Source organism: Hyposmocoma kahamanoa, unplaced genomic scaffold (genome assembly GCF_003589595.1).
Source record: "Hyposmocoma kahamanoa isolate Upper Pololo Valley unplaced genomic scaffold, ASM358959v1 296, whole genome shotgun sequence".
NCBI lineage: Eukaryota > Metazoa > Arthropoda > Insecta > Lepidoptera > Cosmopterigidae > Hyposmocoma > Hyposmocoma kahamanoa.
Window position 1 is genome coordinate 3944243 of NW_020653780.1, and position 18363 is coordinate 3962605.

The 18363-nt window shown below is 32.3% G+C and overlaps 1 protein-coding gene across 8 annotated transcripts in view; it reads left to right on the forward strand.

Moving 5' to 3' along the window:
• LOC113229249 (peripheral plasma membrane protein CASK) overlaps positions 1 to 12665 on the forward strand; it is a 362788-nt gene extending 350123 nt beyond the window's left edge. For 6 of the 8 annotated variants that reach the window (XM_026462773.1, XM_026462774.1, XM_026462776.1 and 3 more), the window contains 6 exons: positions 916 to 960; positions 2204 to 2323; positions 4235 to 4345; positions 5247 to 5354; positions 7461 to 7636; positions 7986 to 12665. In XM_026462773.1, the coding sequence (XP_026318558.1) occupies positions 916 to 960; positions 2204 to 2323; positions 4235 to 4345; positions 5247 to 5354; positions 7461 to 7636; positions 7986 to 8165 (740 nt within the window). In that variant the 3' untranslated portion in view covers positions 8166 to 12665. The remainder of the gene's footprint in view (positions 1 to 915; positions 961 to 2203; positions 2324 to 4234; positions 4346 to 5246; positions 5355 to 7460; positions 7637 to 7985) is intronic. The other 2 variants (XM_026462778.1, XM_026462780.1) reach the window with 1 other exon arrangement.
• Positions 12666 to 18363: the final 5698 nt, after the last annotated feature.

The following is an 18363-nucleotide window of genomic DNA, read 5'->3' on the forward strand; positions in this document are numbered from 1 at the left end:
ACGAGGGTTAACGCTCTGTGGTTCTGGTGGCCACGTTACAAGAAACTAGTTTTAAGAAGTTTCAATTAAAGTATTAGTAAAGTTTTTCAAATTATTTCCCAAACGTTGCGTGTGTTCCTCAATGTAGCAACCTGTTAACCATGGCCACAGTTAGTAAACGTCATGTATGTAACAAATAAAGTACATATCAAAATGCACTTTAAAGCAAAATGGAACAGGTGGACCTCATAAATATAATAACTTTCCAAAAATACTTTTACATTTTTTAAATAAATTTTGGTTGCATAAGGAACAATTTAATCGTAAAACTAAGTAAGATTTATCTTACTTATTTGAACAATGCAATAATTGTGTTTTTGCTTAAATTAAAATTCTTCTTATTCCACCGTCAAAATACACAAGTTTACATATCGTCGCTTCGCAAACAACAACGCTTAAGTAATTTCAAGTAATTTTATAGGAGCGTGAAAAACCTGCATATATTATTGTATAAAAGATTTTTATGAAATTTTTTTTACCTATTATTTGTAGTAGGTTAATTAACCTGTTACTGATAACCTTTTATAAAAAACCTTTTATTCAATAAAATATGCAGGTTTTTTCACGCTCCTATAAAATTACATGAAATTACGTAAGCGGTGTTGTTGATACATTAAGTTTTTGTTGTTCACAAACTCCAATTTGTTTGTAAAGAACTCAATAAATCGAGCTCTAAATCCCAAATATCCTAACGGTTAATAAAGATGGCATTATTTAAGCGGCATCCAATTGATATACAAAAAACACAACACAAATAAACCAAGGAAACCGTCTAGTTCTGGGAAAGATATTGCAGATAATTTTACTGACTGTGGCATCATATACCATGCCATCCGTATGCATTTGCATGATCGTGTTGTAATGTTGTGCGGCTAGGAGCAGAGGGCTGCGTCTCACATACCGACGGCTGCGAGAACACAGGTAATTCGCTAATAGTGCGGTTGGTAAGCAACAAATTTCACCACTACCTTAATCAAGTTCAGGGTGGTGTGGCCAGCCGACCACACTATGTGCTTAACAAACCTAACCTTAATAAGAATTTTGCATTGCAATTTTGCTGCTGTTAGCAACATCGCAGGTCAGGTTACTTATCATTTTACAGTGACATTTGTCGCTGGAGACCTCGTAATTTTATATACAAAATATTACTTCTTGTGACTGCTAGCAAGAACTGTCGTTGTAAATTTTCCTTCTTCTACAACTGTCACTGTAAACTTGCGATCCAAACATAGTACCAGAGTTTATAGTTTATTGCAACCGAGTAAAATTTCTATACAAAATAATACTTCTTGTGACTGCTAGCAAGAAATTCATTGTAAATTTGCGATAGAGACACAGCACGAGAGTTTAGGCGATTACCACACTGCCTCGCACCACGCAGCGGAGTGTACGGAACGACGGATCATGCGCCCGCCACTCCCGCGCAAGGACGCGTTTGTCAGTGTGTTGTACGGCGCGTGTTTTCCATACAAACTGAGAAACTTCGGTAAAACGTTAAAAAACGCAGCTCCGCACACCGTTGCATGACGCGGACCAGTGTGATAATTTTTTACGCTTTACTGTTTATTGCGGCAACGTAAAATTTGTATACAAAATATTACTTCTTATTACTAGTAACTGTCAGTGTAAATTTGCGTTAGAGACACAGCACTATAGTGTGTCTATATATCTGAATTATAAATACAATAATGCAGTTTTATCTCTTGTTTCTATTACATTATGAAGATATCTATCAAGATGAAATAGAGAGTTTGCAAAATGACTCGTTAAGATTTTGATTTTCCTGAATGCATCAAGTGTTATTTTGTCACTCAATATTTTTCCATTCTACTTGCTACGTCGCTAATTTAAGACATAAAATTACAGACATACAGAACAGCTGTTATTGATTTTGGCTTCTTACAAAAATATTTTAAAAATCTTTTATCATAAAAATATAAGTATTTTCTGGCTTCTGTGTAGCAAGAGAAGTTAATAAAGCTACTTCAATTTGGATAAAACAAAATTTTAAATTTTTCGGTGTTGTTATTGTGTTTGTTGACGCTCCTTTAATTTTTCTACGTTACCACTATTAAAAATGTTTTGAAGAAGTATTCCTTTGTATTTTTTATCAATCGTGTTGATTGATTTTTCAGTGTACTAATGAATGGTGCATTTGTTACAGTTAATTGTTCGATATTCGGTCGCAAGAAGAAACAGTCGAAGGACAAATACTTGGCGAAACACAATGCGGTGTTTGATCAACTCGATGTCGTCACTTACGAAGAAGTAGTCAAACTACCTTGTAAGTAAAATTTAACACTTAACTAACCTATTTTAAGAATAACAGGTTATTTTACAGATTTTATTTGACGAACATAAATGTTGTATTAAGTTTATTGAATATTACGATGGTTTACTACAATGATATTCAATATTTATATTCAATATTTTTTGTAAAATTACTCCACTAATTTGTTACAATTACTGATACAAACATGGAACACAGAGAAAGATTCCTTAGAACCGGCGCTTTCAATATGCCGTCCCTGAAAATACATGTTATTTTATTATTTTATATCTACCATACGTCTGATTTTGTCTATATCATCGAAAATCCTATTAACAAATCCTACCATTGAAATCCTATGCACATGTTCCGAATTCGTAACTTTCCACGTCGTCGACAAAGTGTGGAGACTCCCTAACCGGTTAATGATGATTACGATTCTTGTACATGGATAATAAATTTGGGTAGTAATAAAAGTTCTGAAAAGTACATTAAAAATAAGCTTGTTAATAGTACATTGTGTATTAAGCGCGGTAAATAACTAATTACTAACGAGAGTTTGTTAGAAGCTCGGGCTCGAGGTTTGTAATTTTTACCGCTCATGCTACATAAAATATTTTTCACCACATTTGCAAGGAAATAGATACAACGATAATTTATTTTTTCACAACATAACATTTACGGATTTTGCAAATGGCCGCCACAATGTACTAGGTATAAAAGAAATAATTTCCAAATTCTAAAAATACTGCAGTTGAAATTTGAATTCACAAAATAAATTTGATAATATATAATTGCGATGTTTGATTGTTTAGTTTTTTTATACTTCAAGTTTATGCGAAATCTTAGCAAATATACGTTCAGATTTTTAGAGTATCAAAACTTTTTGTTTAATCTTAACGTAAAAATCCATAATTTAGGACATTTCTGTCGACTTTGCCTGCGTGTCACAACATTAATTACGAGCAAGTCTGACGAAAAAATATGAATATTACTGCGTTGTTTAATAAGCTACTGAAAACTTTTGTGGAAATAAGAATACGGAAACAACCGAATAAAATGTTGAAAATTACGAAAAATCTGCTGACAAAATACTACTCTGTCAACTTAATTCATATTTCATATTTTTTCGTAAACAACCTATTATAAATTTAAAAGCGACCGTATCTTATTCTTAATCTTAAGTTTGATGCTTGTTAAACTATTTCATCATACGAAAATTCTATTTCGAGTGACAACATAGGACATACATCGGTAAGTTAGTTTTTCTTTCGGAATTTCAGTATATTATTCGGAAGTACAGTTTTTTTTCGAAGATCTGTGATTTAAACAAGTTCTTTTTTGTTTAGGATAAATATGATTAATTTTGTCTGTATATTCTATGTGTATTTTACAATCAGCCTTATTTCGCTGCAACTACTACCTCACCGTGGCGTCCAGTCAGACGGAAAGAATTTATGTTTATTCGATTTTTGGGTCAATAATAATAACAAACTAGTGGAGTATTTTCATAAAAATGTATTAATAAAACTAAAAATATCTAAGATATCTTAATAACTAAAAATATCATGTTATTCAATATTTTTTGCTATTATGAAAATAGCTATGACGATATTCACAAAACTCTTCGAAAACTACCAACCAACTTGCATTATTTTCATAAAAAATATATGAATGTCGCATTAGTAAAAATATCATTGTAATTAATATTTTTTTCCACTAAGAAAATACTATGACAATATTCATAAAACCCTACGAAAACTTCCAACTTGAATTGCGTGGCCTATTACGGCCATAAATGCTCTACTCAAAGGAGACCATGGTGGAACTTGTTACTATTAATACTATATATACTGACTTATATATACTTTTTACTATATAAAACGAATTGGCATATTTAACATTCCTTGTATCGTACCTTTGTAGCGTTTCAGAGGAAAACAATAGTGCTGCTCGGCGCTCACGGCGTGGGTCGACGACACATCAAGAACTCGCTGATCGCACGACATCCTGATTTATATGCCTATCCTATTCCACGTGAGTCCCCTTCTAATTATTATAATTTCTTAACTATCTTTCTTTATTGACAAAATATTGGTACTGCCTTAAAACGTGTAAAAGGGCCTCTTCTTCTTCCTGTCGACACAACATGCATTTTTCTTCCACTCTCCCCTATATGCCAGGGCCAAGGACCATTGGGCTTACTTAATTTAGAAATTACAGGCACATGGAACTTGTCAACTTATGTCTCAGGGTGACGGGCGTAGTAGCGCGTGTGGCAGCAGTCAGATCTTTGCGATTTAAGGCTCTGAGTGCCACTTCAACATAACAGTTACTTGATATAAAAATTTAACAAGAGAGCAAAAAAATCTCTTTTTTTTTCTCGTTTGTTGTTACCGTCACCGAGTTCGCGGAGTAGTAAATTTATATACTTCCATTTTTATCAATATGGATTTCCGCAAAGTAACGCCTGAATCTTCAAATTATTATTTAATCTAGAACGTCAAGTATAAGAGCAGTTTCAAGTTATATACCTACATGAGATTGTATAGGTAATAATACTTTTGTAAATCGGGATTATATCATTCAATGTTGTTAATAGCATAATTTCTATTATGTAATATTAATATAATGACAACATCGGTGGCCCAGCGATTTGTACTGTGGGCGCTGGATGAGTAGGTCTTGGGTTCGATTCCCGGTAGGACCAATTTAGGAAATGACTTTACTAAATTGATTCTGGTCTGGGTGTTCTGAAAGTGCCCCAGAGTGAATACCGTTGTTTTGAGTACCAAAACAGTTTAAGAACAGGCTATGCAATTGGTACGGTTGTCAAGAAAAAAGTATAATTTATCACGAAACGAAATACCTTGGTAATGAAATAATAAGAAAGTGGTCAAACATCATTGATAAATGCAATCCTGTATTAATGTTACAGATACGACGCGGCAACCGCGAGCAGACGAGGAGAACGGCAGGAACTACTACTTCGTAACCCATGAGGAAATGATGGCCGACATTGGTGCCAACGAGTATTTGGAATATGGTATGTTCTACCGTCTCTTTTTTGATGATAGAGTTCTTTGCCTGTATAAAATCAGCACGTTTTTACCACAAAAGCGGTACGACTATATTCCTTCTTGAAAGTTAGGGAAAGCTAATGTTATTACATTCAGAGATTTACGAACTTTGATCCCAGGAACTTGTATAGGCGGCGGTTATATAAGATTATTAACATTTAAAATAACATAATAACGTATATACCGATTCGAAGACATCCTGTCCAGAAAACTGTATCAATGATATAAAGCAACAAACAGACTGAGACTAAAGAACCGTAGCTCAAACTAGAACGATATGGAAGAAGATGAAGGGAGCCCGTTTGTCCAAAGACAGAGTTAATAGCTAGTTATGTGAATTTCCTTCAATGTTTTCGATCTAAAATTTTTTTTTTATCATTGACATAAACATCAAAGTTACAGTTCACACGAGTCACAGACATATGTCTAAATAGACACCGCAGGTACGGCGATGTCGTAGAGGGAGAATAAAAAAAAGAATGGAGAAGCTTCTCGCGTATACTGAAAAGGGATACCAACAGACTACCTATAAATTCTGGGTTGTCTACTTTTAAAATTTTACCCCGTTAAAGAAATTGAAATGAAAATGAAGCCGTGGTAGCCTAATGGTTTGACCTACTACCTCTCAAGCAGAGGATCGTGGATTCGAATCCAGACTCGCACCTCTGAGTTTCTCGGAATTTGTGCGAAATTTAATTTGAAATTTATCATAAGCTTTTTGGTGAAGGAAAACATCGTGATGAAACGTTGAAGAAAGTTCAAACAAAGTCCTCGGAAAACGTGTGCAGTCCCCAATCCTCATTGGGCCAGTGTGGTGGACTGTTGCCTAAGCACTCGCCTAAGAGGAGACCCGTGCCCAGCAGTAGGACGTATAAATGGGTTCTTGATAATGTTGAAATCTGCCGAGTCTGAGGAGAGAGATCCGCCAGACCACATTTAGCTTGGTTGAGTTTTAATAACCAAAACAAACAATTATGACAAATCATTACTTTTTTATTGGCCTATGAACAGTATTAACTTATACTACAAATTTTCTAGGATGATCCCTGTGACACTTCATTTGACATTTGTCATAGGAATGAGGTAAAGTCGATAGATTTTTTATTTAATTTATTTTTGAAGCAAAGGTTCTCTCTTATACAGCCTTGTATAATACGGATTTTAAAAAAATGAGTTTTTAAAATAATTAATTCACATGAACTGTGTATAAATAATATTTATATTATTTTTGATATCCGATCCGATATTTCTATGGAGTAGGTACCGGAGAACAAATATATTAAATGTAAATGCATTTTTTCTTTATGATGCAATAGCCCCTGCTGTGTTTTCTGTTAAAGTTCTTTGTTTTTGTTATAGTTTTTATTTGTTGACTTTTAGGTTGTTTTGTTTAATTAGGCTGTTGTTGTTTAGCCTTGCTGTAACTAAACAAGATAATGGAATGTATGAAGTGTTTTGTATTGCATTGAAGGCATAAAACACCCAACTAAATTCAAATGCCATATCAATTGATATTTTAATAAATTTGAGGCTCATAATGTAGATTAAAAATATTTTAATTATTCATATCATATCACTATTACCTAATAGGTTAAACTCGTGTACGCACTATAAGTATTTTATATTCATTAAATCATTTTATATTCATTAAATCATTGAAAACTTTTTACCGATATACCTAATCTCCAGCTAATGCAGTCCAATGAAGTAACCTTTGTACGTTGTCGTAAAGATAAATAATTTTTTGGAAAAAAAAAATGTTTCTCTGCTCATTTCTCACTAATTTGGTGTTACTTTTGCTTTAATTTTATGTATTTGCTTAAACAAAATCTATTCACTTAAAAGCGAGAATTATAAAAATAGTTTATAAAATACGTAAATTGGTGGACGTCATTACAAGGTTATATTATATAGAATTTTGTGAAGTGTCACAGGGAACATCCTAGAAAATTTGTAGTATAGTAGACATATTTCGAACTGAAAAAGTATTGAAAAGTAAAAAAAATACAATATTTAAAATGACTTGCACATTATTAACTTATTAACTTGCATATTTTATTCATTTATTGCAGGCACTCATGAAGATGCAATGTATGGTACAAAACTCGAAACCATCCGTCGTATCCACGCCGAACGACGCATTGCCATATTGGACGTAGAGCCTCAAGCTCTGAAGATATTACGCACGGCAGAGTTCGCGCCCTATGTCGTTTTCATTGCTGCTCCGTCTCTGAATAGTGTTGCTGATGTAAGTGCATTACTAATATTACCTGTATGTATATTAGACCTTGTAATAAATTGCTGTAATTAGACATAGGTTTTGTTTTTTTGTCATTGAACAGATCTTACAATTAGGTTATTTATTACTTTAGACTGAAATGTGCATTAATACATTAGTTTGTTTAAAATCTGCAGGTAATTTAATTCCAGTTAATTTTTCTTAAACAGAACGCTAATGTTCGATTGGCTAACTTTAAAAATAGTTAAAAATAGTCGTAAAAATAGTAGAGACCTAAAGTAAACTAAATTAATATTCCCAACAAAGCAAGGTAATTGTTTATGTCAACACAAATATTAACCTAGTTCTTTTATTTCAGTACGACGGTTCCCTAGAAGTACTAATTCGCGAGTCTGATCAACTTCGGCGCACATACGGACATTATTTCGACTTAACTATAGTGAACAACGACATTGACGACACGCTGGCCCAACTGGAGTCGGCCTTGGCAAGATTGCGCTCTACTCCTCAATGGGTCCCTGTGTCTTGGGTCTACTGACAATCTGACTATTACTTGTAAACACATAAACATCTAATTTAGCTTGACCGTCAATAAGTCGGGACTCCCATGTTTGCGGGACGCAGAAAAGAAATCATGTAAAACGCTCGTGGTTGAGTAAATGCATTTCGCTCAAGCTACATAAAATTAGCTAAAATTTGGCTAAAAACGTCATATCCCTCAAGTCCCGCAAAACCTGAGAGATCGAAGCTTCTAGCGTGCTCAATGCTATAAAATGAGGTCCAAAATGGTTTCAAGTTACGTAAATACCTCACTTTGACATGAACGAATTTTCTGATGAATTGTCGAGTGCCATTTATGAAAATGAGTATCAGCTCCATTTCTTTATTGTATTTATTGTCTGTGGAAATGTTAAAGAAAGAAAATTTGTTTATATATTTATTACTTAGGAATTCAGTATAACATATGGACATAGTCTTTTTTTTATTCAATAGTAGACGGTAGAACTTGGTACTTGGTGCAACGGGTTGATATCCGCAACTCGACGACAAAGCGCCCATTTTGCGTGAATAACATACGGTAGAATTAACATAATCGCCATATTTAACCAGAGGAGATGGTTGGCTATATAAACTTGATATCTTTAGCTACCTAGAATTATAAGAACAGGTTATTGGCCTTATTGACACCTATTTTATATGTAATTTTCTCACGAGATGGCGCATCAACGCCCCCTCTTAATCATATTTACTGTAACCTACATTTCGATAATGTATCCTCATTATTGGCGTTCGACAATTCGTAATATACAATTGAAATTATTACGACTTAACATTGAGGCGTGAATAAATAAACGATTCAAATAGCCGGTTCATATCACTTTGGCATTGCATTCAAGAAATGTATTGAACATTGCCAATTTTTGAGAAATTTGAACTATTATATGAATTGGTGTTTGTTTTAAAAAATATTTCGAATTAATGATGAATAATTGTAATCGGGCAAAGCTAAACAAAGTACCGAATTCGACTAAAGATAAGCTCCAGCGAGACCAAGGCCACTTACGACTGTCTATAAAATAGCACCGGCAACGACACGGGCCTTAGACAGGTCCAAGTACTTAAAAGGACCCTATGTGCTTCATTAGAAACTAATTGGAGTAAATATAATAATGACATTGCTTAAACGAACTTCCAACGTTGTTTTTATTTCTCTATTGAATTTTTCAATTTCGATGTTATATTTTGTTATATTCATTGCAAAATTGTTCTTGTAAATGTTAAAACATTTTGTTACATTGTTTGCGTTACATAGCCATCTAATTAAGATTGCTAAAGAGAAATCGCTAAATACCTAATTGGAACTGGCTTACACATCATTAATATTGACTTTATTTGTTTTATTTGAATTATATTTTCCTCGTTATTTTTTATTGCCACTGTTTTGGTAATGCTGGTACAAAAACAAAACTAAAAGTTAAGAATAGCTTGCAAAATTATTTGGTGCAAAAGCTCAATTTACACTATGTGCCAAAAATATAACTAAATTTAAAAAATCGACTTAGTCATTTGCGCACGACTCTCACACATGATTTTTGGAACAATGTACATAATTGTATTAGCGATTAAACTACGAAACAACTAATTCTTTAGAGATGTACCGTAGCTCAAAATGTTTACTTCAAAATTTAATTCTAAGATATCTACTACTAGGTTACTACATTGTATTAATTATATCTTATCGATTTCCAACTACATAAACGTAACGCACTTTTATTACTATGTACATGTATATGTACTTCATTTTGGCGCTATTTAACGTGCTTTGTTTTTTTTTATTTTCATTTACTGTTATGGATTTTTAAATTGATTGAAGAAAATTTAATAACAAGTTACTTGTCTGCTTTGTTTATTTATTTTTTAATTCACGCTTGTTTTGAACAAGTGCCTTCAATATTTTGTGGTTGGAAAGCGGTCTGTTTATTATATCACAGGGTTGCATGGATCAGATAGTGGTTTTGTTTGTAATAAGTTATATCTTGTATTATGTTTGTTTTACACTTTCATTTCTTATATCTTCGACTTAAGATTTTTATTTAGTGCCACGGAAGACTGGCGCCTAAAAACTAGAGCTCAAGATAATCTAATTTCAATTAAATTTTATTAAAGGTATGTTGAATTACGAAAAAATGACCGGATGTGACAGGATATAACTATTATGTACATAAGTTGGATCGTAAAACATAATACAACTTGTTCACTTTTTCGTGGTACTGAGCGTACTAAAAATTCATTAAATGCGATATAGTTTACTGTTCTTTCGATATTCTTTGAATTCTACACAATAATATTAAATTTTGCACTTGTGTGAGGCGTAAAGTAACTCAAACGTTGATTAAAGTTATAAGTGAATGATTGGTCAGTTAAGATATGCCTTACATTAGTGCTTCTTTGAATTGTTCATTCACGCCTGCACTAAAGCATTCCTGTATATAAAAGTAATAAAAAAACGAGTAGTGAAATTTTACTATACTCTCACTGTTTCACTATGGTTAATTTCAATTATAATAATTAGGCTAAGTAGGTATGAAATAAGTATTAAAACATCTTTTTTTCTGTAAACAATACTTGAAGTCTTAAGTTGTAATTTTGATATTATTAAAGACATTGTTGTTTTTAAATTGTTGATGACTGGATTTCTATATTTGACTATAATTTTATTTTTGACTATGTAATCCAATACTATTTGAAGTCTTTGTGTTTGTTAAGAAATATTTTTTAAACTTTTCTTCAGTTTGCTAGGATATGACGATTGGTCGATAGTGAATGAACTTAGATAAATTAATCTTAAAAATATTGAATTTAATAATAGTCAAAGAGTGTAATGGTGTGGGTAGCACTAAGTTATCTCAGAAATGGCCATTTTAATTTTTTATTATAGATGCAATATTAGTGTTGTTGTTTTAAAAACGTTAAAGCGTAGCTCTATTAAAATTGGTATAAGCAAAATTTTGTTGCTGTTGAATCTTAGATGTTTATTTGACATACATTCCAAAAATATTATAATTAATTAATGAATTTCAGTTAATAATGTTACTTAAATGTTATATTTATACGTACTTATATCTTATTTAAATACAAACTGCCGTTTGTGGCACATAGCTTGTATATGATGTAAGTAGGTATACACCTTTAGTATGGTGAAATTAATGTATGTTAATCGTTAGTATGAATCGGTTTACCAAATTTATTGAGTAGATTAAGTATGTGCCATAATATGGCACGCACTTATTTATTACGGTGTTGCCAGATGTGTTGCTTAATTGTTAAAGATATTTAATTTATTAGCACAATCTAAATGTCTCCGATGTATAAGTTAATTTTAAAATTTATGAATTGTTGATTTTGCTAAAGAATTTTTAATGCACTAATCCTTTGCCAACCGCGAAATTTTATGCCTGAGATGTGGCAACAGACTACGAAAAAGTGTTTAAAATAGGTCGAATTTAAGTCTAAACCAACCGATGCACTTGTCGAACCTATGGGATTCAAAGGGTTATTGCAATAAAGTGCTAAAATTCAATTCTTCATTTCACGTTAGTGCTGCTCCTAAACGATGACTTTGGAGAGAGTCTATGGTAAAGAATATGTAATTATTAAAACATTCTGAGACTATTTTTTACATTGTAAGGGCATCACAAAATAATAAAGTACTCTTGACCCAAACATTCCATTACTGTTTTTTATTAATAGTAATTAATACATTTATTTACATAAATTAGTCACTACATATGTACATTATTTTTTGTGATTTTAGATAATTAAGTGACATTTAATTTGTGATGTTATAATTAAGTTCTACTTATAACTTTGTATCCAAAGACCTTAATTATTCATGATTCCATATTTAATACTACCATATTCTGCGATAGAGACCCAGATACCACGTCATAGACATCTAAATGAAATAATGGAAAATCATGTAGAAAAAATTTACCCTATTTAATGTATCGAAATTTTAATGTAAAATCACTTGAAATTGTACGAATATTAATCTATAGTGGAGCATTAAATCTATCAATTAATTTAAATGTGAACAATCTGTACTAATTTGGTTGAAAATATTCTTTTCTTTGATTGGGGCAAAGGGGCTAATGAATATGTGTAAAATATATTTAACATCACACTTAAGATTGGAGTAGTATGGACGCTCAGAGGTGAACGTTACTTACCCCTTTGTCATTGAAAATCATGCAGGGAAGCTTATTCTTCAAAATATTTAAATACGACAGTTTAATATTTATTGGTATCGAGGTGTAACGTAACAACTACCAGCGTGCTTAACGTAGGTAATGTAAGCCCTTTATTGTTTTAAGTTAAAGAATATTTTCAATCAAATAAATTTTCTAGTAAAAGAGAAGCTGTACCGATAAGGAAATTTTCAAATGATATAAAGTTTATGGGCTATGGTTTTACGAAGAACAACTTAAGATGACTGACATAAAATCTTATTATAACTGTTAAAATTGAATAAACCGCACAAAATACTTGTTATTTTATTTATTATGTACCTTTAGCCACATTTTGATGTCATCCGGACCCATAAAAATGTACCCACAACAAGAGTAATAACTACTACTTCGACTGCTCTCCACCTCCTTATCATTTTCTAATTTTTATGCCTATGACCTCATAAGTAGACTATATGATATATGGACCAAATAACATTTCTTCGGTTTGAAATAAAAATATTAATATTAATTTTTAAATTGTATGTACATTACAGTATATTAGTAGTACATTACTGCAGACGCTGGACGGCTATGAGTTACATATTAATATGAGTCAAACACACCCCGTTCCCGCCGAGGCTTGTATAGTGCTTTTCTCAAACAAAGAGGAAATACTAAAAGATCAAAGAGCCGACCGCAAAAGTCATTCATTTCCTAGTTTGCCACCCTTAGATGTGGAATATTTTCTTCAAATTTGAATGGGACCACATCTGAAGTCCCTCTTTCCAACAAAAAAGAATCGTCAAAATCGGCTCACAAATTTTGATGAAGAGTTATCGCGTAACATACATACAAAAAGAACTCCTCCTTTTTTGAAGTCGGTTAAAAAAGTAAAAAACATTAAAAGTAATTTTTGACATGTTAGGAAAATTTGCTAAAAGAATTATATTGTATTTTAAGGGCACATAATAGTCTGCTGAACTTCTGATGATGTAATTCACGGGGCGCGTTAACTTAATTCACCTAGGCGCATTAAGTACACTTTTAGTAAACTTAAATCACTTCTCTTTACCGTTAATTATAATTGAAAGACATGTATAAAATTTGAGTAAACTTTATTCACCCATACAAAAAAAGAAAGTAATGTCATTAGGGTGTACGACCGTAAAATTGGGCTCGCGTAACTTAAAAGTATTGTAAAGGCAAACAGATCTACAACAGATATATTTGTTTTAAAATTGCAAATTACTTATTAGGAAATCTGCTAATATATAGGCAATTTTTTTTTTGCATTACTTATTTAATATTAAATAAGTAACATAAAAGCTAATGTTTTTAACGGACCATTTCTAAAAAATGGCTACGGTTATTAATATGTCCATTCAACATGCTTAACTGAGCCTCACATATAATTTTGTCATTTATTTGAACGCTAGATCTACGGTGTTTTGGTATGCATTTGGACTGTGCGTCTTATTTTAAAAGCTACGATCAGTTCTGAGAGGTTTCGGTTGAACTGTTAACTTTTTTACTTAAACTATAGTCCATCTGTTTAGGTACTTAAATAAATGTAAACAATCTTGAGATGTCTATTTAATGAAATATACATTTATAAAATGATTTTCCCTTCTTTCAAATACAAATACTTAGTTTCATATGAAATTGCATGCCTATTTTTATACCTATTGATTTGTAAAGCATGTGTTTCAATAAAAAGATGTATCAAGATTGTTTACATTTAGTGAAGTACCTAAACAAATGGACTATAGTATGCCAACTTTCCACATAGTTATTGGTTGTGTGTCGCTCTCCAAAAACCGACCATTGTTTCATATTTACTGTAGTCAACAGTGGTGATTGTCGATTGTTGCACAATATATTCCCAACCTTCGGCAATTTTGTCATGTGGTAACAAGGCTAGACTAGGACACAAAAATATACAACGGCGGTTAGTAGATAGTTAGATAGGCGACCCCCACACCAACAGCAAAACGTCACAACTCACCACACCAACAAACACCACCGTATACCAACCACACCGTATAACAAGACACCCCAAAATTACTCACCAACCAACACCAAAACTCACTCAGAAATAAAACGACATAAGTCCTTCACAAGGCTCCTTTGAAAGCCAGAGTCCCACTGACAAAAAGGTTCCTAAATAAAGGAGTGAATGCAGATTCCTTTTATGTTCACCAGGTGAATGAGGTGATTACAGTTTACTTTTATAAGACAAATAATAAAACAACATTACAATTATGGCGTATTTTATTAGTTTAGCCATTGAATCTATTACAAAATATGGAATGGTATTTGTGTTTGGGAGAGTAAATACATAAAAAAATGCATTTCGAATATACGTTCTAAATTGTAAATAGTAAAGACCAAAAATCTATTCAGTAGCGCAAGCTTAAGACGTATTCCAACCATGATTTTTAGACAAATATAAGTAATAGTAATAATGTACTACGTATTCTAGCGCTCAATCCCCTTTTACAGCTTTTTAATGACTGACTGTCAACTAGGAAAAAAGTTTTCCCAAATCACTAGTCGCATGGAATGTGTGATTAATCGGCTTATGCAGAAATATATGGACTCAGCGAAGATGTAATACGGGATAATTTTGCAACTGAACGCGTTTGGCTTAATCTAAAGGAATCTAAATCCTTCAAGGAATCCAATTAATACGTCGTTATTATTACCGATACAAACATCGTACAAACACAGAGAAAAATTCATTCGATCAGCCTGAACTCGAACCAACGTATGTAGCTCAGTTGGTAAGAACGGTAGCCAATGTGAGACAATTCAGATACAAGTTACAAGGAAGTTTTCTCTGTTTGTTCAATATTAGTATTAATAATAGAAAATATGTTGTTCACTGGAAATATCCGTGCACTTTTAAGTTTCATTTCAAGAAAAACGGCAAAATACGTCCATAAACCATTTACATACGCTTCAAACTTAGTTATCATTAAATAATTTTGCTGTTTTTGGTGCAATAAGCACCACCATAAAATTTAATTACATAGTATATTTTGGCAACCAATTTTGAATTCGTTCGGTTTATTCGGCAATAAAATATTCGATATTGTACAAACAGCGTAATACATTTATAATATAGAAATATTATTTACATTGTCAATGTGACTAAAATCTCTTATCTAAATGGTGTTTTCTGATATCACTTCAAAAGTAAAAAGTGGATACAAAAAACCAACAAATGTACTGTATTAAAAAACTCTGGAGAGGTCACTGCATGTAGTGAGTATGGATTACAATTCTACTAATTTACCTGAAATCCACAAATAGGTTCCGAAACCTCCTCAAACCTCCCCAGGTTTGATGAAATCTTCAGCGGAATTTTGGTAATGGCAGGTTTTATCCTCCCATTGTAATTGAACTTTTGGAATTTAATCTATAATTTCCAACAAAATATGTTTATTTTCTATTTGCCGTTTTTTGGGTTTCTATGTAACATCCAAATCGTAGTAACAGACGGGCTCATTTTGAAATTCTGCTAAAGAATTCATGGAAACCGCGACATGTGAATTTAGAAGCCTTATACGAATTCGTTGTATGTATAGAGCTAAGACGTTAGTTATTTTGTGAATCGTATTGTACTACACATATAATACAACAATAAGGCCCAACACAGACGCGCAAGCTGCGTAAATTATATCCGCAGTTGCAAACTACATTACTGTGTACTTTAAGAACATTTCTTCAAGCATTTAAAAGTACTATGACAATGATTTATTTGTGACCTAGTTTTTGCCTTACTATAACTTTAACAGGTCGCCCCAAAAACAAAAGAACGATGGTAACGATAGTTTTATCTGCGCTGAGCCTTTAATATAAAAAAGAAAACTAAAGCCTGATAAGTCAGATAATATTTCTTCGCAATATTAAAGACGTAGAAAGATATTATTTCTCTTTCTGACAATACCAACGTCGACGTCATTACTAATGTAAGGTCTAATTTTAACTTGTCAAATAGGATATTTAAAATATCATACAAAATTGGTGTTGGATGAAAAGGTACATAGTACCATTCTTATCCTACTTCCTAAACTCAGCGTGTCAACGCCCAGTCTAAGTAAGCAGGTTCATATTAATTTACGTGTTTAATATACTCAGGTACTAATATAATAAGACCACATCTAACAAAACTATTGTCTAATTTCTTGCGTACACTTCTTTTAAACGGTGAGCTAAGTAAGTATAAAAGGGATCAACTCTATAATATACGTATTTCTATAGATATGATGAAAGCACTCAAAATTTAACTCGAGTTGAACGTGTCATTCAATATCAAGGATGTACCTTATACACGATCATATAAATTAGGAGTTTGCGCCAAGAGACTTGATAGTCTCTCAAACTCTTTATATACTTTTGAAAACCTCATTAAAACTTAGACACAAAAAATTATAAAGCGCAGTCTAGAAATGTACACAATGAAATAGACGCATAATATGACACCTTATTATTATCTATTAATTATTATTGTTAATAATCTTAATAACTGAAACAACAAAATCAACATAACAGTTAATAGAAGAATAACTTAAGCTAGCAGAATATGGTTATATTTACATTGCCACGAACGGCGAAATGTAACTAAATTGTACACAGCATAATGAATTTATGTCAAACGTGTAGCGTACAACGTGCAAACTAGATATGATACTGTAGCTGCGGTAACTCCCGACACTGCGCGATAATTTTCCGGAAAACGCGCGACCTGTTATTGGGCTCGTATCTACTTTGTACGTCACATAATTGACATAAGGCATCAGGCGCACGACTTGTTAGTCCCGTCACTTGATATTATAAAAAAAAACAAAATAAAATTCATTATGCTATGGTTACAAAAATTTGCTTTCCTTGTGTGACGCGGCAATGTAAATGTAAGCCTAAAGCAGAAAGTCACTATACCTATAAAATATTTCACAATATAATAATAAAGTTTAGGCGAAAAATGACCAGCGAATCACGTACACAATACAACACACAATATGAAAAAAACAGCCGCTAGAGGCGCTAGCGGAGCGAGACTTCAGTAAACTTCGGTAATGTCTTTATTTTATGAGTAAACAAGCAACTCTTGAAATCAGAAACTATAATATTCCCTTCCTATGAGAAGAGAGTAAGAAAAAACAATTTCTCGTAGTATCAGTTCCTTCTTTCTTTAAATGAATTGATTAGGTATGAGCAAACTAGGATGAGAGAACAAACATATAAATGTTTATTGAATTTGCAAGTAGTGCCACTGGTGGAAAAAAATTGCACTATTTATTCTCCTGTACTATTACATTAAAACTAAAATAAAAAAGGTGTCTATTTTTATTTACGATAACTTACAAGTTATATAAGGATAAGAATAGCTGGCTGGAATTATTAGGTTAGTTACAGTGATAACTTTTTAAATATTCCAAAATGTGAAACATTTTTATCTAAAATCGGAAAGCATGACAACAGGGCATTTTATATTAGTTTTACTAATGTTCCCAAAACAATTGACACCATTACGTGCCTTGTTATCTTAAATTTCGAAAAAAAAAAACAAGTCTGGAATGAAGTGATTTTTTTTAAAGATGTTTTCAAATGGAGGGCCCACTGTTGAAATTATCTATAGCGTCCAATAAATCACATCACTGTATTGACGCTAAAACCCTCTGGCGACAGTGATTATATGATGACAATTTATATGCACAGTTGTTCATATACGCACCGTTACAGTGTTCGGAACTAACTCTGGGAGGTATTTGGAATTTCTTTTAATTTTTCAATATTGGATTACTCCAGCAATATTAGTAGTGCGTAAAAAGGTCTATCAAAAGACCTAAATAAATAAGTGTTAACTGTATGCAAGACTACAAGTTATCTTTACTTAATATACAAATTCAGCTAAATTGATGACACCACATTTTTAAAGTCTTAATGATAATCGCTCAATATTTTCTATAAAAATCTTTCATAAATTTTGTACGTAGTATA